The following is a 25875-nucleotide window of genomic DNA, read 5'->3' as shown; positions in this document are numbered from 1 at the left end:
CACCACATTATAACCACATTACCAAAGAGCAAGCAGCGTATTTACACATTACAGCATGTGCTGTATTTCCGTATATAACAGATATTACTATAGATTAAACGTGTTACAGATTGCTATAGTTAATATACAGGTATACCGTATATAAGCATACAGCAGGGATAATTCTGTATCGCGCGATCTGCACGAGGTGCAGGCCGTAACGCGCCTGGCCGTGCACACACATAACGGCGCAGGGGGCGCGCGGCGAGGTGCGCAACGGCGCGAGGCCGCGGGGGGCGCGAGGCCGCGGGGCGCCTAACGGCGCGAGGCCGCGCGGGGCGCTGCGCGCACCCGGCCCCGCCGCGGCGCGTGCGCAGTGCGCGGCGCGCGCAGGCCGCGGCGCCATGCTGCGGGCGCCATGCTGCGGGCGCCGAGCTTCCCCGCGCCGCGCTCCCAGCAGCGCGCGGCGGGCGCGCCCGGGGGCGGCCGCGCCAAGGTAGGGAGCGGGGGGACGCGGGGGGGGCGGCGGAGCCCGGCCGGGAGCGCCGTGGCCTCGCGGGTGGTGGGAGAGCCGCCCTGGACAGCGGCAAGGTGGAGCCTCAGGTGCCTTTCCCTGCCTCACCGCGGCCTGCAGGCTCCTCTCCTTGGCCGGGGCCTTTGCCCCTTTACTCCTGCCCGCGGGTTTTCAGGCCGCGGTCCAAGCGTCGCCGGTGAGCTCTGTAGGGGTCCCGGGTGTCAGCGAAGGGCACAGGTGCTGCTCTTTCTCCTCGGGAGTTTGGAAGTGTTTTGTCGGACTCGTGCTTTCCTTGGAGTTGATGAATGCTTGCATGTTTGCGGCTCTAGGTACCTCTGAAGCCAGGAAGGAGCCTTATGGATTGGATTCGGCTAACTAAAAGTGGGAAGGACCTGGCTGGTCTGAAAGGGAGGCTGATTGAAGTGACTGAAGATGAGCTTGCAAAGCACAACAGGAAGGAGGACTGCTGGATATGCATAAGAGGTTGGTTGTTGTGATGTTACTTCTCCGTCTTTTTTGGCTAGTGTCTTTTCGGTACAAAATAACCTACCCAAACCAACCACCACTACTGCATTTAGATAGGGTGGAGCACCAACAGAACAGGACACAATTTTGATCGAGTTAAGAGATCTCATGTAACAAATGAATTTCTTTATTTTCAAGCCTTTTTAAAGAAGTCTTCAAAGCGAGCATATTCTACTCCTCTTGTATGCTAGTATGTGCAGATAATAACACATGATATTACAGGTGACGTGCAAACAAGAGGAACTTAGCAAGAACAAGACACTGAAAGTGCTGGCATGTGCTGACAGTTTTTATTTTAGAAGTTTTTAGTGTCCTGGGCAGTTCAAGAGTATTAGCGACCACTTTAAAGTGTGTGAAGACATAACTTCTAAAGATGCTATTCAGATCTGTGCAACTGCTTTTGGGAAGTAAGTGTGTGTAAACCCATATGCGCCTTCCTCACTGTAAAATTCAGAAAGGCAATTGACAGCTGCCATGCAGAGTAGTTCTTGCTTATAAGAACAACTACCTGTGCTAACAGAGCCATGTTTTATATGTAATTACTTTAAAGAAATGTTGGCTAAAAAGTTGAAATCATGTAATTAGAATAAACAGTGTGTTAAAAATGGTTTGGAGCAGCGGCCTTGGCTAGAAGAGTTTTTTAGTGCTGAAGAGGAAGTTCCTGTTTGTCTTGGAGAAAGAAGCAAAATGACTGCTCTCCACTTTAGTTAGTGTAGTGTAAAGTTTAGTAAGTGTAGCAGTGTTGGGTGTTAAAGGGGATGAGACTGAAAGTGAGGGTAAAATGTTGCTCAGTATTAGCTTTTTGAACGAAGTAGTAAAATTGTTAATGCCCTCTGTGTGCTGATCTTGCATATACTCACAAAACCGTAGCAGAAGGAAAACTCGGGAAAGGTTATTTACTGTGGAAGTCTGTGCTTATTACGTGTGCGCACACACACACACAAAGACATTCACTACTGCAGACAGAATCACAGCTTAATAATATTTCAGTTTTATTTTTAAGCTCTTGTTCCCCCTAGGTTTCATTTTTACAAAAACACCATTGTGCTGCTTCTGTGTCTGTCTTTAACATTCACCTCTCTACCTTTTCTTTGTCCTGATAATGACAGCAGAGCATAGTTGAGAATCCTGATAGATTATGGGTTGACATGGTATGTGGATAAGTTGTAAAATTACACCAGGGTAGAAAAATTAAATGAATTACTTGCATTGGCTTAGTAAGATTGCAGGAAAGAGCAGAAAGTGATGACAAGGGTGTGAAGTAGATGATCAGGAACTACCTCTGTTCAGAAACTAGTAACATGATGATTAAGGGAAAATGTCAGGCCACAGGTATATAAAGTGGGATGCCAGGGGGTCGAGAAAGAAGTGAGTGAAGGATATAAAAATAAGATTTCTTTTACTTGAGCTGATTTGTTGGTAAATTGAATATTAGGCTACCATTGAGGAGGTCCTACCTATTTAGATTTTTACAAATATGTTTTCTTGTGTGCAGTAGTCAGTTCTGCACACAAGATGGCATAATGGATACAGTTGTCAGGAGAGCAGGTCAGTAAAATGTGCAAAAGTCATTTCTTGTTGTTTCTTGGAGAGAAACATGGGGGAGAACTCTCACTGAAGTAATGTATGCTTTTTAATGAGTGGAAAGCTTCTTATGTGAGTGCTGGCATGGTTCCACTTTCGGTGGCTTCCTGCTTTGCTAATTTTATATAATTTCACATGTTCTACTGTACAGACCTGTGTTAATTCTCGAAGCAGCAGTATGCCTGCAATTAAAACTGTTTTGGTTTTATTCTCCAAGCTCTAATTACTTCCGTGGCTTGCTAACAATAATTAGAGTTCATCTTTCTGACCCGTGAAGCATTATTTTATCTCATTGGAAATACTAAGACTAGTACCCATGTAGAAGGAATGTACTTTCGCTGGGACAAATGTGTTACCAGTGTTAGAAGCCTTTAGTGAGTATGGTGCATGTGTAGTTTGTCTTGCTGGCTTTAAGTCGTGTTGCTGGTGGTGACCTGCAGACACTGCTCCTCTGTGCAGGTGTTTATCCATGTGGGAATGGTGGCAAGAAGACAGCTATGAACACTCTTCAGGAGTAACTTGATTGGAAGGGAAAAGGAAGACAATTTTGTGCACTAACTCAGTCAATGTTATGTCCCTGTTTAAATGGATCTCTTATTACCCCTTAGGTAGGATAGAATATGTGCTACTTTAAGTGCTTTTTTGTTAAAGTCTTGACCTTGTAGATTTCCCCAGACTTTCACTGGAACAAGTGTTATCCCTTTGTAGGAGTGGCGTTTCTGTGTGCTAAGATAAGTCTTGTGATATGTATGTGTAGTTTATGTTTCTGGTTTTGGAAAGTCAGATCATTTGTTCAGGTGATGATTGCCATTTGCCATTAGACATTATTTAGTATAAATTATATTTTTACGCTGTTTTTGTTGATGGGAAAATAGTTGCAGTGGTCGTAGGAGTGTGTTCACTCTTTTTTCCGTTTTCTGCAGGACTTGTATATAATGTCACTCCATACATGGAATATCATCCTGGTGGTGAGGATGAACTAATGAAAGCAGCGGGAACGGACGGTACAGATCTCTTTGATCAGGTGAGAACAACTGGCAGTGGATAATTTGCTCACTGAAAGGCATAATGAAAATTTCATGTTTTCTCTTTGTTTTTAGGGCATCCCTGTGGAAATGGTGATTTAAATTTCCCCAAGGATAAAGAATGCTGAAAGTAGCGTATGGTTTAAGTCTAATATCAAAAGAAAGTAATGGACAGCTTTACATTGCTGAGATGCTGTTTTCATTAGACTATTTATTTGGTTTTTTTTAGCTGAAATGACAATAAAGTTAACAATTTGAGATCCCTGCTTTGTAATAAATTTCTGCATGGATTAACTGCTGCCTGTAGAGAGACTTTGTCTTCTCAGAGCATACTCATTTTTTGACAAATGCTTGTAGGATTCTTTTGTGTATTAACTCGTTTACTGTATTATCAGTTAACAAAGTACTACGGAAAATTGCTGGCACTGCTATGGACTGATTGTGCACAAATCATAAGATGACATTTTTAAGTGTTTTGAAAAACACCTTTTTTAAGAAACAGATGTTCTTTAACCTTCTTTCATTCGTATATGTTGAGAACCAGGGACAAAACAGAAAAGAGAAGTAGTTCTGTCTTTACAGTACTCTTGCGTCACAGTACATTATTTGCACATTGTTTTTAACAGTACATGTAAACAAAGGAAAGATGTGATGAAGTGTATTTTGTTTAGCTTCCTTTGGCTAATCCTTTTGCAAATGAAGTGTTGAGTTCAGGCATAATACTGCATTGATCACAGAACATCTCTGGTTTAAAGAAATTTGGAGTTTCTCTTCTAAAAGTTAATGCAGTATCAAGTTGTGACCTGGAATTCTGAATTGTTCCTAAGTTCACACATGTACTTGCTATTTTAAAATTTAATTTTTGTCTAGGAGTGGAGAGCAGTGCTCAGGCTCATAAAACATGTAAACATGTTCTTCACATTTCCATTTCTGGCTGATATATTTTCTGTTCCAGAGGCATTTCCATTGTTATCCTCTCTGCTTTAGCATTCAGGATTGGCCAGATACTGATCTCTTTAAATGTTTAGTAGGTTGCTAGCACTTCTCAGAGTAGGCTCTAAAAAAATAACTGTAACTCAAAATCCTTCACTTCATTCCATTATCTATATACTAGGAAACTTCTGCTTTTACATCCTTCTCCTTGTCTCATCACCTTAGCTTTACCAGTCTGAAGCTTTTGTTTTTATTTTTTAAATCTCTGTGCTACTCACATTTGTACTGTTGCACTCTGTTTCCTTGTGATGTTATCATGGGTGACATATCAGAATTGGCTTTTTTTGCTCTCCGTTTCCTATGGCATCCTATAGGTTGCAAAAACCACTGCTTTTTCTTCAATTTATTTAACTTTATAAAATTGATCACTGAGGGCTTTCAGTAACTGAATGTTTCCCAACAATTCAGTATTTACAAGAGAGAAACAAATACACCAAACTTCTGGGAGTTACTGATGTAGCTAAACTGTTACATGCTGTCTGTCTGTCCTTCATCAGATGCTCCTTTTTCCTTGTCATTTGTATCTAGAAAAAATTATTTCCCTTGTGGTAAAGACCTACTCAGGTTCTTTTCATTACATAAGGTGCAGGTGGGGGGTGCTGTAAACATTTAAATCCTTCTGCAATCCTTGGTGTAATTTCGTATAGCTTAGGACTGTAGTAATCATATACTGCAAAGTATAAAATAAATAAAGAAACTAATTTTTTCAAGGCTGTGTTTTTTTTTTTTTTACTTCAAATATTTGCTACTTCTATTACAAGTAAAAATCAATAATGAATCATTGAACAATAAGTGTTTTTGGGTAAGAAAAAACTAACTTAATTTCTAAATTAATATCATCCGTTGTACAAAAAAGGAGCTCTCTTGCTATGATATTTTACTACATAGAAACACAGTAAAAAATACAAATTTTATGAAAACAATTTTTTTAATACAGGTTCATCGTTGGGTCAATTATGAATCCATGCTGAAGGAATGTCTTGTTGGAAGAATGGCTCTCAAGCCTGCCTCTGTTTCAAAAGGTAAGTGTTCTAGAATTAAATTTCTAATGTTTTATTCCAAAGTTATCTGGAGGTAGTGCGAAATTGTAGATCATCATATTTATGAGGAGAGTTTATTCTGGCACACAGATGAAGACTGCTGCATATATTTCGTCTTCTGACAGCTTGTAGATGAAAATGTTTTCTAAATGAAGACTTTTGTATGAGAGATACTTCTACATTTCTTTTGTTTTAGTCGCTAGAAAACAGGGATGTGTGTATGTACATTCTCCATGCTTGCTAAGGAACTCTCCTCTTTCTTCAAGTCCTGAAGGACAAGTTGTCATAGGCAGGTCTTGAATGCAATTTAGAGCATAGAGAAATTAAAGTGACACTTTTCGTGTAGTGGCTTCAGTGCCAAATGTATGTCTGGAAAGGTGCGTATGTATGGAGATACATGGAAGAGTAGTTCTTCCCAGAATCCTCTACTCTGTCTTCTGTATAATAAGATAATGTAATTAATTTTTAATTAATAAGAGATGTAATTAATTTTACTAAAATTAGTGGCTGATGCTGTTTCTATGTGTTTTTTTTATTCTTTCCTAAATTTGATTTCATACTTGCTCAGTACTTAGATTAATTTGTGCTACAGTTAACTTGAATTTCTTTATCTCTGCTCTTATGAGGGGGAAATAGGATTTTACATTTCCATGCTGCTAGATAGCTAACTCTTGTGGAGTTTAAGTGTTGCAACCTATGAGCAAATTAAGACAGGTAACTGCTTTATAGTTAATGGAGTTGATGTTACAGTTGAATTGCTGCCCCTTTGTCACCTCTGTTACAAATTTAAAGATAAATCTCCTTTGTTTGTTTTTATTTCATTAGTGTACTTCTCTGCAACCAGAGGGAATTATTGTAAGAGGCAGTGAATAAAAAATAAATGCATCTCTGCTTCTGCCAGCTATGTCTGCCCATTTTTTGCTTTTTGCTTTTTCTTCTTTTGCCACCTCCTTTAATAGGATAGCTCCATCCATTTAACTGCAGTAAAATTTGAAACCCGTTGGTTTATACAGCCAGCAGGTTGAAACTTTGCCGGTTGTATAAAAATGATTGTGTTGTCTGTGTGTCTTTTGGTCAATTCAGGCTTGAAGAAAATATTTCATTCCATTTAATTAAGAATGAAATCTGTCAGAGTTGAAAAAAAGCTTATTGAAAAAAAGCAGCAGTAACAGTAATCTGCTTCAGCTAGCCAAGTTGTTTAATAGTTAGGTTCTTCAATACATAACCCAGGCAAAACTGAATTTGTCAGTTAATACTATCCCTACTCAAAAATAGTAGGCAAAAATGGCCCCCAGGGACAGTTGCTTAAAGGGAAATTCTTCAGTGCAAAAATCTAGAAGCTTGTTTGATTCATGGTGGGTTTTGTAACCTCTTCTTCTGAATAGTAAATTATGAAGAATGATGAATTTTACTAGTGGGCAGCAATGATTTTTGCAATATGTCTTTCTGTGAAAGAACAAGTTCAGCAAAACTTGGATTTGAAAATTGAAGAATAAAGTACAGAGCTAAGGTGTATGCTTTTGATTTTAGCATTAAATTGGACAATATGTGTAGAAGAAAGACAGGACTTTGACTCTTAGTGCAAATAGTTTTCTTTTTGTGGCAAGGGTGAGCCTTTGACAATATTGCTAGCATTGGTACTTACTGTTTTGGATAGTTTCAGTAAGATGCTAGGAAGACAGATAGGGGATTCTTGGAGCGTTGCTGGAATCTGTGACTATTTAGCTCAGTTTTGTATTTCCTAAATTAAAAGCCATTATTTGGAAGATGATTCTGTGAGAAAATAGCAGTACTTTCTGAGGAAGTTTAGGCTCACCCTTGCATGATCTAGGGTTGGTGAATGAAAGAAAAGTCTTCTGTGGCTGTTGGTCACCAGTAGCCTTGTGTTGACTTGTCTTTGGGGCTGCTGCTTGGTGCTGTGGTGGCGACTAATAGGAGGCTCTTGTGTAGTGTCCCGGAGCAGCGGGGACTTACAGCCATGCCTGGAATGGGTGGCCTGGTACTTGGTGTGAAGACCTGCGGGGTAGCTACAGCAGTAACCAGGTGTGTGAGATGGGATTTCTCTATGTCCTTTCCTCAGAAATCCTTTACAGTTTTGAACTTTTTGCCATTATTCTGCTTGCCTTCTTTTCAGGGTACTTGGCTGTAGATGTTAGCACATACGTTGCTTTAGCATCTGGTACCTTTATTCATAAAGCAGAATATAAAGGAGGTCTTTAAAGCTTATCACTATCTCTGTATAGAGAGGCAGTAGGTGCCTTGGTACATCCTGAGGGCTGTTTCCCCCCCACATATTGTGAGCAGGAGAAAGATACTGCTCTGAGAAGCACTGTCCTTTGCCCTTGAGTGTTGTTGAATATATGAGTTGACACTACATGTTCATGCACATACTTGCGCTTTATCCTCTGGTCCATTTTCCTCCTAGTATTTATGACTTTTTTTTTGTTTGAAAGTTATTGCAGAATACTGTAGTTTTCATGAAAAGTTTGGATAATAACTTTTCAAATAATAAAACCATTTACAGAAGGAGCTAATAGAAAGATATGTTTCCCCTGATTTTCTATCAAGCATTGGGCTTAAAGTCAGATTTAGGGTCTACTACATGCTCACTTGAGACAAATGTCATTTAAAGTCTGACAGATTCAGGAAGTTTTGCAAGCTTTTTGGCTATGAAGTTTATAATAGAAGATAATCTCTGCTGTTTTGTTTTGAATTGATAATACAAGATAATGTCTGTTTGTTTTGCCTTGTCAGATAGAAGTTCTTCCCTTTCCTACCTTTGAGTGTTATGCAGCTTTTGACACTTTTAACATAGTATTTTTTTCACTTATACAGTATGTTTTGTAGTGGTATTCTGTATTTAATCTGTATGTAGTGCTCTGTTTGGTATCTTGATTGTTGAAGTATCCTTGTCAATTATTTTATGTTCTGGAGGTTTTCATTGGAGATCCTTAATTTGGCTCATTTCTTTGAAGTTGGCAGGCACACATCTCATTACTGTCTTGGTCACTGTTATTTTTCTTGATGCTTGTAGAAATTTCCTCTATATCTGAAGAGAAGAAACAGCTTAATGGTAAGTATTTGACCTGGGGAAAGGTGGGGAGCAAATCTTAGAATTAATTTGAATGCGTTTATTAAACGAGCAGCATTTATGCGACCTCTGTCTGTATATATCAATCTCATATTGAGGTGGTAGCAATCTGTGGGAATTACAGGAGGCAAAAGCCTAATTCAGGTGAATTCAGGGATGAAGTGTTGAAAGGCAGCAGTGGAATAGGTGGAAAAGGGAGTTTGATGCTAGAGGTCACTGCTTGGGGGAGGTCCTTCATGGATGTAGTTTCCGTTTGAGTCAGATAAGGCAGGTCGCAAATTGCAACTTGCTGCTGAAATTTGTCAGTGCAGAATTGTTTGCTTTTACACCCCCCCGTATTAGAAAAGTTAGGTGGCCAAGGAGCAGGAATAACAGAAATGGCATGAGCTTTTGTGGGGCGTATAGAATTTACTGATTTTATAAGATTCCATTGAAAGCTGAGTGTTTATCGGGTGAGAATGGCTAAGTTATGTCTTTGATCCTTTTTAAGGAAGGAGAGCTATCAAGCAGTTAGTGATCCTGGTTTTAGAGGCTCCCTAAAAGAGCCTCTTGGGCTCTTTGCATCCAGTCAGTCCAGGTATGATGGGAGTGTTGGCAGAGGAAATCAGATGAACGTGGAGGGAACCTGTGAAGGGAAAATTATAGTGTTTGAGCTGAAGGGCGACCTTTTGGCATAAAAGCAGACGGGTACAAACTGGTCATGAAAAAGCCTAGGCTGAAGCTTAGGGAAAGAAGTCTAAAGCACTCAGATTTTGCAAGAGCAGAAACCTGGATGTGTCTTGGGGGTGAATCCAGAAGTGCCTGAGGGTTGTGTCCCAGCACAGCCAGGCACAGCGCAGGGAAGTTGCCCTCTCCATGCTCTGCCCGCTGCTTGTGTCTTCCCATTTGTTTTCCTCTGTTTTCCTAACCCTTGCTTCATGTTCTGTGAATGTTGCTTTGACTTCTAAAAAGCAGATTACATTTTAGTGTGAACAAGCACTGAACTACACAAACATAGTTTTAATACTAGTTAGGCATATATTATATAAAAGGAAGCAAAACTGATTTGTTTCTGTTTTGCCAATAGCCTTATACATAATTACATTAAACTCTGCAACAATCAGCTTTTGTCTCTTGTTTATTTTTTACTTCAGCACTGAACAAGTTGTTGGAATCTGCTTAAGGCAAGAGGATTTGGAAAAACAAACTGCTTCACTGTCATCGGATTTATATCCCAGTGCAGCAGTTTGTAGTCATTAAATAATCCAAGACTAATTGTGCCATCTACTCCAGTGTTGTTCTTTCTTCTACTTGGTTGTGTTGGTACATGAATTTCTTGTTTTTTTGTTTGTCTGTCTGTGCTGAGCTTTTTATATAGCTCTTTTCACACTGATGGCTGATCCAAGAAATGAAAAATGAGTGAAATTCCTTCTCCCTCTTTCCCGTCTTGCTTCCCTACCTGCTCCTAGACACACTGGATTTTTTTCCTTCAGATCATGTGAATTGTCAGAAGACATCGGAAACGTGTGTTTCCAGCTTCTGATTGTAGTTTCCTACAAAAGTGCCCCAAATTAATGAAATTTTAAATAATTTGTTTGCTGTTTTTGGGGTACCTGTCAGACAAGACTCTTGAAATAGGAAATGTCAGTCCCTGAAGATTTTGGCACTGACCTTAGCAGTTGTGGATATTTTTTATTTAATTTGTTTTACATTCTATGACTTTTTTCGTATTCCATTTTTATGTCTCAGGGTCTAGCTCTAGTAAATTAAAGTCTAAATGAAACTAGAAATAAGTCTGGCTGTCTGAAGATGGGAAAGAGAAGCCTAGGGCATGCTGTGTTTTTTAGGTGGCACTAATGTGTTCAGCACTAATGAAGACATTTCTGTAGTAATAACAGTAAAATAAATGACTTGGGCAGTTCTGCCATCTGAAAACAATCTGGTGGTGTTTGGGAATAAGGACAACAGAATTTGAAAAAACATACGATGTGGAAAGGGGAGGCAGGAGGGGATAGTCTAGAGCTTCCAGTAAAGAAAACAAACTCTTGTGGTTCAACACGCTGGCATTATTCAGAGCTTCTGGTAAATCACATTACTAAAAAGAACTGGAACATTTATATTTGATGTATTCGAATGTGTCAGGTCCATTCTGGCCCCTGCCCAAGGTTAGTCTGACTGTAGTTCTCCAGGTCTCTCCTCTTGCTTGATGAGGGGAGGGATATTTGTCTTTTCTTCAGTGACTGGGAACCTCCCCTATGACCCTGTGTCCTTTCAGTCATGAGTGTGGCCGCCTTCCTCGTCGTGCTTGTGTGGATCCCGCCTGCTCTCGTGGCCTTCGCGCAGCACCTGGCAGCAGTTCAGGCTAATTCTCAACGTGCTGGGTTTGCTGGAGTCGGAGTGTGGGGCATCACTGTGAATTTCAGCACAAGGTTGCTTCAGAAGACGACTTCTATAGAAACTGCACAATCATATGCCATCTATATTTTTAATAGTCTTACTCATGTCAAGTAGGAGCTTTTGTTTCTCTTGAGAGAAGTCCTGTCAAAGAGACTTTCTGATACTTGCTGGGTAAATGTGGTATTGCAGCCTGATTAGAGTTAATGCCAAGTGTGATACAGCTTATTGCAACCTTGCTCAGAAGGCTCCGGATCCTTTTCAGTGGCAGGGGGTTCTGTCCCCGTTGAGTGCAGGCACACAGGCCCTGGCATCGCTTTCCTGTGGAGGCCCAGCTGAGTTATAGTGTCTCTAAGAAAGGCTCAGCCGTGGGCAAGGGTTTTGTCATTAGGTGGTGGGTTTTCACTTGCAAAGGTCAGACTGCTCTGCCCTGAGCTTCCTTGGCTGCTGCTGAATATGCCCCGGGCATAGGGGTAATCGATGGTGAAAGTGCAAGAAATTCAGGCAAGTATTAATTGGAATGGGATAATTCCTTCATATGGATGATCCATCATTTTGTCAGATTGGGTTAACCAGAATGGGCCTCTCTTGTTTTTATAGACTTCCCACCTGGTCATGTCACAATTTCTGTGTATAAACTTGTAGTCAGACTGCCAGACTTCCCGGTGCTTAGAAGATAATGCCCTAAGTCAATGAGAAAATTAATCTGTTAATTATATTTTTATGAATAGCCACTTCTGGTGTACAAGGTTTGCCATTGAATGCGCTTAAAAGATCCTAGGAAGCAAGCTTTTCTACAGTGTGATTAATTAAAGATTGCTCAGCCCCAGATCACCTTTGTTCTTAGAGGAGTATAGTAAAGAATTGGTTTTTATGTCCCCACGTTCTTAGGAAAATGTTTTACCCCATAGGAATGACCTTTCCTGGTAGGAAATATCTGTTCCTTGCCTTCAAAATAACCGTCCTTTTGCAATAAGAACGTAAGCTACCAACTATTATCTTATGCCTCTGCCTAACCACTGTCCAGTGAAATTCCTGCTGTCCATGTGGTGTTACAAACCACGTTACACTTCAACTTGTGCATTTTCTGTATCGTGAGTCTGTACAATTGCCTGGCATCAAAGGTGATGGAGGACTGCTGCTTGCTTGGACCTGTCATTTCTACTCAAGTTTTAGCCAAGTATATCCCATTTCCCTTAGGCTACAAGTGAGTTTGGCTGTGCCAAGGCTGAACAAGTGCTGCCTCCCAGTAAAGGTTTGTTCAGACTGTTTCATGATGCTGAAGCAAGTAGCTGAATTCTGCAAAGATTCCTATAAAGATACAAAGTGGAAAGTTTAAGATTGAAATTTCTGCTTGATTCACTAATGTAAAATTTTACATGGGAATTAGATTAAACTGGGCGTTCAAGATTGAATTTGCTGATCTGTATTTTGTAAGCAAATAGTTCTGTTAAAGTAAATTAATAAGGACAACTTTTTTTCTATTTCACTACCACAAAGCGCGAAGGCACAAGCCAGTGACAGATGCAACTGAAACCAAGTTCTGTGTCCTAGAAAGTTTGCGCGCACAAGTTCTGTGGTATATGGAACTCTAATTTCTGAAATAGAACTTCCCGTTTTAGGAGCTTGCTCTCCACATAAAAACATCAAAAACCTATGAGAATGCCTGTGTCCATCTGTGGAAATAAACTCACCAAATATCGAGGAAGGGTATTTAGCACATAAATGTTAAATGTGTGATTATGGTTCCTGTTAAGTGAACATCCCTGCAAATGTTTTAATGGCTGTCTGTCTTTTGCAGGTATGCTTCTTGAAAAGAAAGTGCTGGATGCCTCTGCTAAAGATTCAGCTCCAAGGTATGCCTTTCTTACCTGTTGAACGTGTTGTTTAATAGCTCCATGCAGTTCTTACTCAATGCAGGCAACTTCTTCCATGTTTAGCTCTCAGTGTTTTACCTAAATGGGTACATTGTCATTATCATCCTCTTAAAAGTAGGAGAGTTGAGGTTCCATAATTAAACTATTTCATGATCAATCTTCCCAGATTTGTGGGGAATTTGGAAAATAATAATGGAAAAACTTGATTTGAGGGGATGAAAGGGATTGCTCTTTTGTGGTGTGTGGTAGAACTAGTAGTTCTCGGACTCTACCTTGGCCACTTTGGTGATTTTTTTTTTTTGACTACCTTGCTAGGAAGGTTCACGTGTTGCAGGGAGAATGCATGTGCCTGTTGAGCAAGACCAGTGCAATGTAATTCTAGCTACAATATGCTAACTATCAGAGTGGGTAACTACACTCCTCTTATTTTAATGTTATTTTGAAAATAATTGGCTCTGGTGTTACTTCTTCAAAACATAGTAAATAATGTAGTTAGCTTCTAACTTCATGAAAGTTCTGCTTGAAAGCTGTTAAGTGTACATCGGAAAAGTATGTGTGTTTTTTTTTTTTTTTCTTTATTTTTTGTTTTACAGTTATGACTGGTTCCAGACAGATGGGTTGATCACCATTGTTATATACACTAAGCAGAAGGTAAATACGTCTTATGAAAACTACAAGATCCAGTTGTGGTCCTGCTTGAATTCCACAACAACTTTTAACAAAATAATATTCTTTTTTTGTGCTGATATAAGGATGTGAATGCAGAGTTGGTGATAGTTGACTGTCAAGACAAAAGATTAAGGGGAGAGATCATCGTGAATGACTACTCGTATGTCTTAGAAGTTGGTAGGTACTTTAATTTGCAGTTGAAAATGCTAAGCTTTTTTTTTTTTTTTTTTTTTAAGCATCTTGCAGACCATGTATAGTGTATTTTATGTATACCAATTCACATTTTATGTTTTCCATGGGAGAAGATTGCTTAAAAATACCCCATGTAAAGGAAGTCATTGTCAACTCGCATATCTTTATTTTTAGCATGTCCGTTTTTTAATATCATTTGTCATGTAATGCCCAAAGCTACGTAAAATAAGGTATAATAAGAAATAGAAGACTGAAAACTTTATATGACATTGATACCAAGTGTGTGTTGCTGACAAAATGCTCTTGTTCAAAAATGGCAAATGAAATTATTCTGATAAACGTAGATTGGTAGCTTTGCATGAGTCACTGGTTAAAAAACCCCTGAGGAAACGAGTGCTTTTCTTGATGTTGTGTGTGTTCAGTTCACAGAAGTTGCTGCGATTGGTATGATGCAACAGAGTGAAATTTCAAGCCATGATAAAGATTCGTAGGGTGCTGGGCTGATTCGTTCACTTGCTGTTTCTGGTCTTGAACTGAATGTCTCTATGAAGACTGGGATGTGACTTTTTTTTTTCTCTCCTTAAAAAATGATTTATTTTTCTTTATTTTAGAGTTGGATCATGCAGTTGAAGAAGACTTTTCAAGTAAGTCCTGTCATTTTTCTTCCGTATCTCTTAATGAGGGGAGCTGTGTCTGCCTATTTTATTTTGCCTCTGAGTATTCACTTATCAGATAGTTGATGCTATCAGTTTGTGACACAATCAAATCAAGCCATTAAATCAACCACTTTAACAGTAAAATCATTAGAAATAATTTCTTTGTGTATTTGTAGAACTTTCTCTACCTAGATTGAGATTTTTCTTAAATTCATTTGTTCATTCAAATGACAGGAGGAGGTAAATATTGCTGGTTTGTACCAATTTCCAGTAATTGAGAACTTTGAATTCATGAGCCTTCTTTTGGACCAGATGGGCTGTCAAGCTTTTCAATGTATTTAGTAAATAGGATGTGTTAATTATGCATATTAAGTTAGTGCTTGTTGTTTTAAATATTCTGATTAATATTATAAAGAGATAGCTGGAAGTATATTTAATTTGGTATTTTAATTTAACACATTAATTCTGTGCACCTTGAGAAATGACCAGTCCTTCTACAGTGTCATTATAATAGAGAAGAAAAATATTTTTTTTTACAAAATGTAACTAAAACTAATAATATGAAATTCTTTTCCTCTTTCAGTAAGAATTGCTGAAAAAATTGGAAAGGTAGAGATAAACTTGAAGAAAAAAGATAACATTCATTGGAAAATGCTGGGACAGCCTTTGGAGAGCCATAACACCTTTATCAAGCGCAAGGACAGAGGTAAACAGTTAAATGCCCTGTTATGTTACTGATTGTTTCAAGGTTTTCCAGGGCATATTAGGCATACTTGGGCTCTTTGTTTTCTTTAGTCTTACTTCATTTCTTTCAGGGTAATTTTGTGGTTTTGCTGAAAGCTATCCAAGAATTTTCCTTGAGAGGGCTTAATTAGGGGGTTTTAATTTTTCCTTCCATGGTGAAACTGAAGATCTTTCAGGTTTACTGAAAGACCTAACAGGATGGAGGTGAAGACTGCTTGAGGGAGGCTGCATTTCATAACTGTACCCATGTGCTTCATATTCCTTCTGTTTATTTGTAAACCTGAGGAGAGATAGCCAGTGGTATCAGTCAATGCAGGAATAACTTTAGCGAAGGAATGGAAGTCTGCAGTTCCAGCTGTTACTATAGATGCATCCTGTTTCATATGTGATGTTGCAGCATCCTGCATAGTTGTCACATGAGCAATGATCGCAGGCTTTGCAGGGCCTCATTTAAAGTTACGAGAGGCAGCTCTGAACGAGCTGATGTGTCACAGGAAGCAGTAGATGACTATTACAGCACTAGCACAGGATGGCTTCGTAGGTGCAAGTGCTGCCTCAAGTGTTAGCTTGACACAACACTCAAGGGCTCTGGGGTGATCACTGTGCTGCTTGTTTAGAGCTAAATTGGAAATTTCTGTGCTATACTTTGCACAGCATTTAGTCGATGGGCTGTTTGTGCACCCTGCAGGCAGCAGGCTGAAAAGGGCCATGTGTCAAACACTTGTCCTTGCCTCCAAAATAGCTACATAAACAAACATTTGTCATTCACATTTGTCCTCGTAGACTATTTAAGTGAGCATGAAGCACATAAGTGGAGTTCATAGTAGATGTTGGCCAAGAGGTAGTGATTCTTGTCTAAAGTATTGCTAATGAGGGGGGGTGCTTTGTGCAGGGAGGTGCCTGTCCTGTTAGTTCAGCTGCGGTTGTGTGTTGAATCCTGATAGGCTTTTAAGCTTAGATATCTAAAGGTTAAAAGGCTGTATAGGAAATGTGGACACTTCTGTTTTTTTAAAGACTGTCAGTTATCAAGTTCTTGCTGTAACATTTCATATTTTGGACAGTATACTCCAAACGCTCCTTTTAGCATTTACAGCATGTTCTTATGTATTGTAGCATGAGCTGCCTTTTAGCTGAGAGCAGTGGATGATGAAACAGCTGGAGGAGAGTTTTGCTCGTGTGCTGTGATCCCCAGGAGTGTAGAGGTACAGGGAGCTGTGTTGGACGTGCTTTTTGCCTTAACAGGGATGAAACTGCAACAGTGTAGGCTAGTCAGCAGAATAATAGCCAGGATTTGGTGGGTATTGACAGGCCCTTGCAAAAGACCCTGGTCCCGTGTTTGGTTACTTCTCCCTTGCATTGAGCAAACTGTTTTTAGTCTGTCTGTGTCTGTGCCTTCATATTGTAATCGTATGGTGGACGTAGTGTAGACACAAGCAGTGGTTCTGCTTTCCATGGGTATGTGGCATAATCTAAATGTGGGAGCTTTTTTACTTCTTCCAAGTCTATGCTAACTGATAACTCGAAGATTCAGTCTGTTACTAAGAGCATAGTTAAGACTGTAAACGAAATCGTGGCCCCAAATTGGAAAAATAATTATAAGTAATGATACAAGAAGAATCTGCTTACATGTTTTGATAACTGTGTGTATAGTGAGCTATATATTTATTTGTCTTTCTTATTCATATGAAAACAGATAACCTGGTTAAGGGTTAAATAACAAGTAAAACGTTTTTAGGTCTGTTCTACAGAAAATGCAAGTTGGTTTCTAAGACAGAAGTTACCCATGACACCAAGCTCTTTTGCTTTAAGTTGCCTGAGAGCACTCATGTCCAGATTCCCACTGGACAACATGTTTACCTCAAACAAGTTGTTGCAGGTAAGAAAAATAGAGAACATAATCATGGTTTTTTTCATATGAAACCATAGCTAGAATGTCTGCATTTCTGTGATCAGAGTCACTGCTTCAGTAATGACCTGACTGGATTAATACTGCCAGAAGGCTGAATAAAAAGATGTCTGTCAGCCTGGTCTGTTACGTCGGTTCTTCTCTTCGGCCAACTCTGCCCTTAAAACATTCTCCCTAACCAAGAAGTGCTGCTCATCTTTGAGGGGAAAGAAGTTCACTGTGTATCTATTACAATTACAGAGGGTTATGTTTCTGTCTCACTCCTGTCTGAATTGCTCCCCTCACCCTTTAATTTGTGTTTTGAAAAACTTCCATTGTGCTACTTATACATGGCAGAGAAAAATTTTCAGAATGCTCAGAAGAATTACTCAGTATCTTTTATTCCTAAAGTGTATTTTGTCCTTCCTCCCCTCCCGCTACTTCTAAGTCGGTATTCAACTCTTGCTGACTTTTTTATTATTACTATTAAATGATAATAAAAGAAAATACAACCATAGTGTTAAAAATCTTTTATTTCAATAAAAAATGAATTTATGGTATTTGAAACTGAGTAGTAATAGATATTAATTTTCATTGGAGGTGACCATAATCTTCTTTTCCAATACTTTTGAATTGCTAAGTAGTATAGAAATAACATACTGTCCTGTGGCCTAAAGATTCTAGTTAAAGGTCTGGAAGACTTTTAATAAGAAATGATACAATGAAAAATAAAATACTTGTTTAAAAGTATGCGGTATGATGTTATTTCTATGAGATACATAGATTACTGTTTGCAGAAAAAACTGCTGAATAAAGGACACTTCTTTAGCTGCTGTCTTTGTCTTCTGTTTAGGGACAGAGGTGGTAAAACCATACACACCTATATTGCCTTTTTTGCCACTGGATTTCAAAGAACCATCTTGCCATGATAGTACAAATATATACTTAATGATTAAAATTTATCCCAGCGGACTGTTCACACAGGCCCTTGACCACCTACAAATTGGTAAGTATAAGTGTTGTTTTCTTGTTAGGTTTTGTAGCAATTGCATTATCTTAGCAGATTCGCTGCCAGAGGTATCATTATGTTTTTTCCCCAGTTAAAAATCAGTGCATCCTTTTAACTTTTTAAATCCTGTTTCTTGTCTCAAACCTGCAGCTTCATCCTCACTGTAATTAGGAACAGTCCATTATATGAGACTGTTGTGACTGACCTTGCAAATGGATTTATATTGGAGTATAACTGTTTAGATGTATCAACTGTATTAAACATTTCTCCTTGATTATCCTGTATATACTCTAAGGACAACTGTCTCTGCTGTTGTATAAAGAGATGTAGGTTTCTTATTAGACTTAAGAGGTTCTTCCTTTTTCGTTTATGTATGGGTATATGCACACTTGTGAAGTCAGTGTTGCCATGTAAAATATATCAAAACAAGACATTTTAATTGAACATCTGTTCTAACAAAAATGATCCATGGTTCATATGTATATAGTATCCCCTGGAACGAACCCTCATGCTGCAAGGATGAAGACAGTATTAAGGACCTTGAAAAACAGTTAACTAGTATTCCGTTTTTTTCTTTCTCATTTAAAACTTTGTTCTGTTATTTATTTATTTATTTATTTATTTATTATTATATAGGAGATTGTATTTCTATCAGCAATCCTGAAGGTAACTTCAAGAAGTCCCAAGTTGAGGGTGTAGAAGATCTCTTTTTGTTGGCAGCAGGCACAGGCTTCACACCAATGGTTAAACTGCTCAGTTTTGCTCTGGCTGAAGTTGTTTCTCTCCGGTATGTGCATTTTTTTTTTTTTTTTACGTTAACTAAACAATAATATGGCATATAAAAAGTCTTAAGAGAGCTTGCAGTAATTTGACATTAAAATAAAATGCAGAATATTATTGTAAGGCTGGACTTTGACAGAGGTGAGGTGAGTTTGCGTTGCTTTCAGCAGTAGATGTGTCTGCAGAATCACATCCTCCAGAATTTCTTAACAGTTTACACTTCTGCCAATGCCAGCTACTGTCATTTTAGAGAGTATAGGAATGGAAAATAAGCTTTATTTTCTTTTTAAACTGTTGCTGGGGGCAGTTCTGCAGACTTGCTGCTGTTTAGTTGTACCTTTAATTCAGACTCTCTTAAAATACATTTAATTTGTAATACTGGCTTTTATTCAATATAAACTCAGGATGTTTTGGTTCATTATATCTTTATGTTGTTTCAAGATGTGCTTCATAATTGATTCAAATTAGAAGCTAGTCTTCATAGTCAAGTTAAAAAGGATTACATGCACAGCAGTAATCTGTTTCTAGGGGAAAAAAAAAAAGTAAAACCGAACTTTATCCTTGTATTACTTGTTGTCTAGCATATAATTCTGTTTGGTGAGGAGAGAGGCTGTTTCAGTGTAAAGCTCTTCTAAAGCCTTGTGTATTGTCTGTAGCAGATAATGTGCAGCTGTCTGGCACTGTGAAGTCCAAAAGATAAGTTTGTGATCTGAAGAGAGGCCAGGGAGACACTCTGGAGTGCATTTGGAATAACTTTTCTTTCATCTTGAGTGAAAGCTAGCACACGAGTTTAAGGTGGTTGTGCTGGTGACTTGTGAAAGCAGCATAAGGACAGCAGTGCTGAACGATGCAGATCTTCATTTTTGATCCTCTATAACCAGAGTAAGCATTACGTAGCCAAGGCTAAAGAAAAGGCTATGGCTGTGCAGATAGTGACTGCTTTTATCTACTGTCCTTGTAAAGGACTGTCTTCGTGATTTCTTATGGGAACTCAATGGAACAGCATTTTCTTACTAGTTGAAGCAGTTGTTCTTTTCTCTTGCAGCAGGGATATTAGGCACTAGAATGTGACATGGGTTATGCAGCCACCGGGCTTCATGTTTCTGGCTGCTGTAGGCAACTTAGTTTCTTGGCCTTATTTTTGCCGTTTAACTCTCACTTTTGTTGGCTAGAAAATGTTGCAAGAGGATTTTTTCATGTTTATTTTATATACTTACATATTTTATCACAGAATCTAAGTCCTCTATATGAAAAACTGCATAGAAATTTTACTGTGGTCAGTTTGGATAGCTCTGCACTTTGTTTACAAACCCCAGAGCACAAATCCCAGTGAAGGCCAAGGCAGGGTCTGGAGGATGACCTAGTTGCCACCTCCATGGTGCTCAGGGCAGGGTAGGATCTCCACAGTTAGCAATAAGGTATGAGAGGTTTGGGCAGCATCTTCTCTGGGTGGTGTTTTCTAGAGCGTAGCTATTTAGGATCATTGAGATTTCTGTTCTTACTGTCTAACCTCCATCTCCCTATCGTCATTTAAGCCTGTTGTTTCTTGCCTATGGCAGATACAGAAAGCAATTTATTCTCTTCCTGTCTGCAGTAGCCCTTTGTATATCAGAGTAATAGTCTTCCCTCAGTCTTGTCTCTCCCTTTATAGAGGAAATTGTAGCTGGCCAAAGCATTCGCTTTTTCGCTTTATGAAATAGCAGTCTCCATGCTGGCCTTTCCTGTTCAAGCTGTGATTTTTTGCTCCTTGTGCTGCATTACTGCAGTCATTCCTAAGCTCTCACCCTGTACTTACCATCTGTCTGAATACACTCTCCTCCTCCTTTCCTCCTCCTTTTCTTGCATTTGCAGCCAGTTTTGTAACTTTCTCTCCCTCTTAGTCTGTGTTAAGAGCCTCTAAGGAGCTCTTTAACTCCTTTACCTAAGCAGAATCTGCATTCATTGAAATGATCTTTTTAAAGTTTTTTTTTTTTTTTTTTGGATTTCTTCCATTTCCTTCCGAAGGACTGGTAAAGTTTATTATTTCTGTCCTCAGAAATAAGTAACTGTCCTGTCCTCAGTTTGTCCTCATTATCTCAGTTAGCTCTTCTGTAATGGTACCCTCAAATCCAAATTTTGAGGAGGTGTGAAGACACCTTCCTTTTAACTGTTTTCTCCTTCCTTTACAGCTAACCTGTCACCAGTTTGTTCCATCTTTATAGCAAAAGGACAAAAGACACTCTTTTCTCCCCTACTTTTTTCAGTGGTTTGCTTTCTTTTTCCCTTCCTTCCTTCCACCTGAGTAGCACTTGCTGCTGGGATGCACTATTCTCACTTTCAAAATCTGATGTGCTTGAAGCGAGCTCCATTTTCTGTGTTTTGGGAGCAGTGGGCTCTATTTAAGAAACCTATTTTTGATGCAATTCTGTCTTCCGAATATATATCTATATATACATATATATATACATAGTATTTAAAGACAAAGTATGTTTGGTTTTGTGGGGTAGTGTTTTGTTCTGTACCAGGCAAGTTTTTCAAAGCTATATACTGTAATTTGTTATGAATTGTGCTTAATCTGGACCACCTTCCTTCTCATGGCACTGCTGATGTGTGTTACATGCAACTGTTACACCTCGGTGCTGTATTTTTTGCCAGCAGAAAATGAGCATGTTGCTCATAAGATGATTTGTCATGTTTATTGCCACGTGTAGCTTGGAAGAGACTTCCCAGGAGCTTGAAATGTGCCCAGGTTGCAAGGAAAAAAAGGGAAAAAGTTGAAAGTCTGAAAAATGTGTGTTTCAGGCTGGGAGAATATGCGCTTTTTGACTGTAGTTTGGGAAGCTCTAGGATCCACTTGCAGGAAAGGCAGCTCCGCAGGAGCTGGGTTAGGGCTGAAGGTGTGATGGGTGCAATAGTCCTGACAGATGCCCCGGCATCACTTCCCAGCTAAATATTTTAAAAAACAGATAGAGTAAGGTTTTTCTAACTTATGTATGACTGGATTACATCTTTTTGAATTTAGTATTGATATAACCCTCTTGAAATTCCATCTTCATCTCTACAAGGTGCTGTATGTAATATTAAAAAGGTGTGCAGAATTTGATATATCATCTACTAACTTCAGCAGACATGCTGAAATAATATTGAGAGACTGCTATGTAAAACTTCATAAGCAAATACTAAAGCCCAATTTAAGAGTAGAGCATGACTTCTGTGAGAGAGCTCCTTATTTTCCTTAGGATTGCAGTCCAGGTAGGAAGCTGGCATTTATAAAGAGCGGAAAAAAAAAAAAATAGACTTTCAAAAGGCAAATATTTCTGTAAAACTCAGTAAGTTCTGATTATTTGATACTTGTTTCAAATACAGGAACAAGCTGCAGTGAATTTTATTCTATTTATTTAGGACAGCAAAGCTGATCTTCTTCAACAAAACAGAAGATGACATACTTTGGAGAAATCAACTGGACCAATTAGCTCTTAAAGATGAAAGGTATTTAAAAGTTCTTTGGAATACAACCTAATGTATAGGAGGACATTCGCGGACGTGGGCTGTGTTGTACAGCTATAGCACAAAGGCAGATGCTGCTTTTGGAAACTTTTAGCTATACTTGAACAAGAGACATGGGGAGTGGAAGAAGCTGAGGGTGAATTGATCCCTGCTCCCTGGTCTCGGCAGCCCAGGGCACTGTTCTGTAGGACCCAGGTGAATACAGGAGCTGGACAAGATGTTCAATAGGTGTTGATTGGGAATGATATCTTGGGTGAGATTACAGCTGAGATGGGCTGAGAAGGTTTTTGAAGGTGAAGAAAACTAATTCTAGCCATAGAAAACAAATACATATGCAAAGAGAACTGCGAAAGCAACAGACACCTTTGGAGAAAAAATCTGAATTTACTGAGAAGTCTTGAAAAAAACCTGTTATCGCTTAAGAAAATATTTATATAGAAATTCAAAGTTAAAGTCTATTACTTTTCATTTTCACTTGCTCCTTAATCGTGGCAACTTATTCCTTTGTTACAAATATATTATGTATTAAAATTCCCTAGTGGACATGCAGTGTTAATTTAATTTGACAAGCCATAGTTCTTTCGGCAGAGACAATTTAAGTGTTTTGTTTGCTTTAGTTTCCATATCTTTGCTTTTGTGACTACATCAATTGCCAGTGTCTAGCTTGGAACTGAAAAGTTCCTTTTGTTTATGCTTATTTATTCTTTGTTGAAATTGTGTGAACTAATTCATTTCATGTGTTCTTCCAAAACATGAATTGAGAAGTCAGTATTTTATAACATGGGGATATCTGGCACCTCCAGAGCTTCCTAGTCTAGACATTGTGCAATATTACAGTCAAGTCATTTCTCCTGTTTCCTATGAGCCTCAGATACGTGAGTGCTTGACTTTTTCTTTATATCTCTCATCAGTAGCTACCCTGGTAGGTCTTCACAACCAGTTACAATATTTTCTCATAGTGAAATTGTAGTGACACTTTCACAAGTGTGGCTGAACATTCTGGTTTCGCTCCTTCCGTATTGCGTTACGCCAACATTGTGTCTGGGAATCATGTAATTGTGCTTTAGTATCTCAATAGGTACCAGGTGATTTTCTATTTAAGGTGAAATGCATAACTAAAACAGTCCTAAGATTTAAATATTGGATTAACTAATAAAATACAGAATATTGGAGGTGATTTGGTTAGCTTGCTTGCTGGGACATGCTGCATGTCTGTGAGGTCTTACACTGTGCCATGGGAGTAGAGCAAAACAAGAAGTTAATTCTAGGGAACCTCAGTCTCTCAATCACTGATGTTCCATAGGAGCTTTGAACTTTGGGTCACTATTTCTGAAATATTTCTCTGCTTTCCAGGTTTGAGGTTCAGTTTGTCCTTTCAGAACCAACAAAGGACTGGGTGGGTAAACGGGGGAGAATTTCTTCATCTCTTCTCTCTGGGCTTATGGAGAGAAGCAGAAAAGACTCCAAAGTGCTTATCTGCATCTGTGGTCCAACACCCTTTACTGAACAAGGAGTACAGTGAGTGTTTTTTTTTTTTTTTTTTTTTTTTTACCTCTCTCATTCAATTTGAATACCTAATTGGCTATGTTTTTTTTGTTTTTTTTTTTGTTTGTTTGTTTTTGTAAAATGGCGTTCAGTTTTCTAATGCATGAGGAAACTTTTAGTTTTTATAAACTGCATTTTCAAAAATGCTTGATGTGATATTTTTAGGACTCAATATGTAGATAGGCAAATATTAGCAATATGTGAATTTCACAAGCTCCAGTAAAAAAGAAACTTTCTAAGAGCACCTCATTAATAATGCTTTTTTCAAGACTTTAAATGCTGCTTTTAGAGCTGCTTTTAAATGCTGCTTTAGAGACAAGTTATAGGAAATAAACTTTCTCTATTGATGCTGGCTTAACAAATTGAGTTCTTAAGAGTAGAATTAGCAGTTGCTTTATGAGAAACAGTTGATTTTTATTTATGCATTTACAGTCTTATTACATCATACTCATTGTTATTTTATACACCATATATTTAAAAATAAAAAGTCTTTTAACTTTCTTCTAGCTTCAAAACACAGATGCATTATGATTTCCATGCAACTGATTTCAGTAGGGCTGTAGAAATGTATACGAAGGAGAGTGAAATTGGCCAATATTCATGCCACCCCTTAAGATACGTGAGATAGTAAAAGCGATGTCTTTAATTCTTTGAGAAACTGTTACAGTATCCTAAGAGTTTGTGCCTTGCACCAGAATTTCTGGCAATGAAACATTTTCTAGCTGTATTCGCAAAGATAACCTGTCTTGTGTATGTTTGAATAAAAACAAGATGGCAGTGCAGAAGTTGGGGTCTTCTGCCTGTATCTGTGATGGGTTTTGGTTTGCAGATACTAATATGACAAACTTTATTTCTGGCTTTCAGATGTCTGAAGGATCTTGGATACTCCCAAGAAGAAATGCATGCTTTTACTGCGTAAAACAAAATGAAGATATCAATGTGTCTTTGTATAACTCAACCTTATTTATTTACCTTTGTGGATTTATTTAAATGAGAAGTAATTTTTTGAAGACTTTCACTCTTGGTACCCAACTGTTTCTTGGAAGAAATTTATCTTTGAAAAAACATTTTATACTGTGTTTTATCTTGTTTTTGTAAATATTTTTGCTAATACTTAAAATTCATCCAGGATATTAATTTATCATACAGGCAAGCAAAAATGTGCAGTACACATTGTTAGTTATATAATATTATTGAGTCATGAGAATTTTGGAATTTATGACAAGCACGGACTTAGATTTTGACTCAATGCTTATTATTTCTTACTGTACAATGTCTTGAAAGCAATACTGTATGAATTAAAATATTGCACTGTAACTCAGGTAACTGATCACTGAAATACATTCTTTGTCAGCTTAAAATTTTATTTGACTTTCAAGCAATCCAGATAAGTTTTTGGTTTTGTACATATTTACAGAGAATAAAATTTAAAAGAACTTTTGGTAAAATACACACAATATACATGAAATAATAAATGTAAAATTATTGTTTTTTATTATGTGCATTTTAGTACATTTTCTGTATTTTCAACTTACGTGATACAAAAGAGTTTCCCCAAGTCTAGGAGAGCAGCGGAGAGCTTGGAGCAGAGGCAGAGAGCCTTGGTCTCCCAGTGAACTTCCTTGCTGATATTAGGGCCTTTGCTTGTTACGAGCTCTTCTGAGGGTAAATCGCAACAGTTTTGTGGCCTGCAGATGGCAAGGACCCAAAAATACTCTTGAGGGGCTGCAGTAATACGAAGTAGTATTACTTAAATCTGTTTCTTCACTCCATTATTATCATGTTATCATAAAACAGTAATCTGGTATCAGATAATAACTTGCCAGAAGGAAAACAGCAAAGCCGTCGCCTCTCTAAATGTCAATAAAATATGTAATTACTGTTTCCTTATGACTTCTAGTACTGTTT

The 25875-nt window shown here is 38.4% G+C and overlaps 1 protein-coding gene across 1 annotated transcript; it reads left to right on the top strand.

Annotated features, from left to right (window-relative positions):
- Nucleotides 1-819: 819 nt before the first annotated feature.
- CYB5R4 (cytochrome b5 reductase 4) lies at nucleotides 820-24893 on the top strand. The gene is made up of 15 exons (XM_088520289.1): nucleotides 820-976; nucleotides 3526-3626; nucleotides 5558-5642; nucleotides 8695-8733; nucleotides 12926-12980; nucleotides 13595-13652; nucleotides 13754-13847; nucleotides 14474-14506; nucleotides 15102-15224; nucleotides 16998-17138; nucleotides 18001-18153; nucleotides 18793-18943; nucleotides 22318-22404; nucleotides 23776-23940; nucleotides 24832-24893. Exons 1-15 carry the CDS (start codon nucleotides 850-852, stop codon nucleotides 24884-24886), a joined length of 1467 nt encoding a protein of 488 aa, XP_088376415.1. The 5' UTR covers nucleotides 820-849; the 3' UTR covers nucleotides 24887-24893.
- Nucleotides 24894-25875: the final 982 nt, after the last annotated feature.

Source organism: Tinamus guttatus, unplaced genomic scaffold, assembly GCF_059628265.1.
Source record: "Tinamus guttatus ecotype Peru unplaced genomic scaffold, ASM5962826v1 Tinamus_guttatus_pri_ptg000085l, whole genome shotgun sequence".
Classification (NCBI taxonomy): domain Eukaryota; kingdom Metazoa; phylum Chordata; class Aves; order Tinamiformes; family Tinamidae; genus Tinamus; species Tinamus guttatus.
The sequence above is the reverse complement of the archived record's forward strand: the minus strand, read 5'-3'. Positions and strand labels throughout refer to the sequence as shown.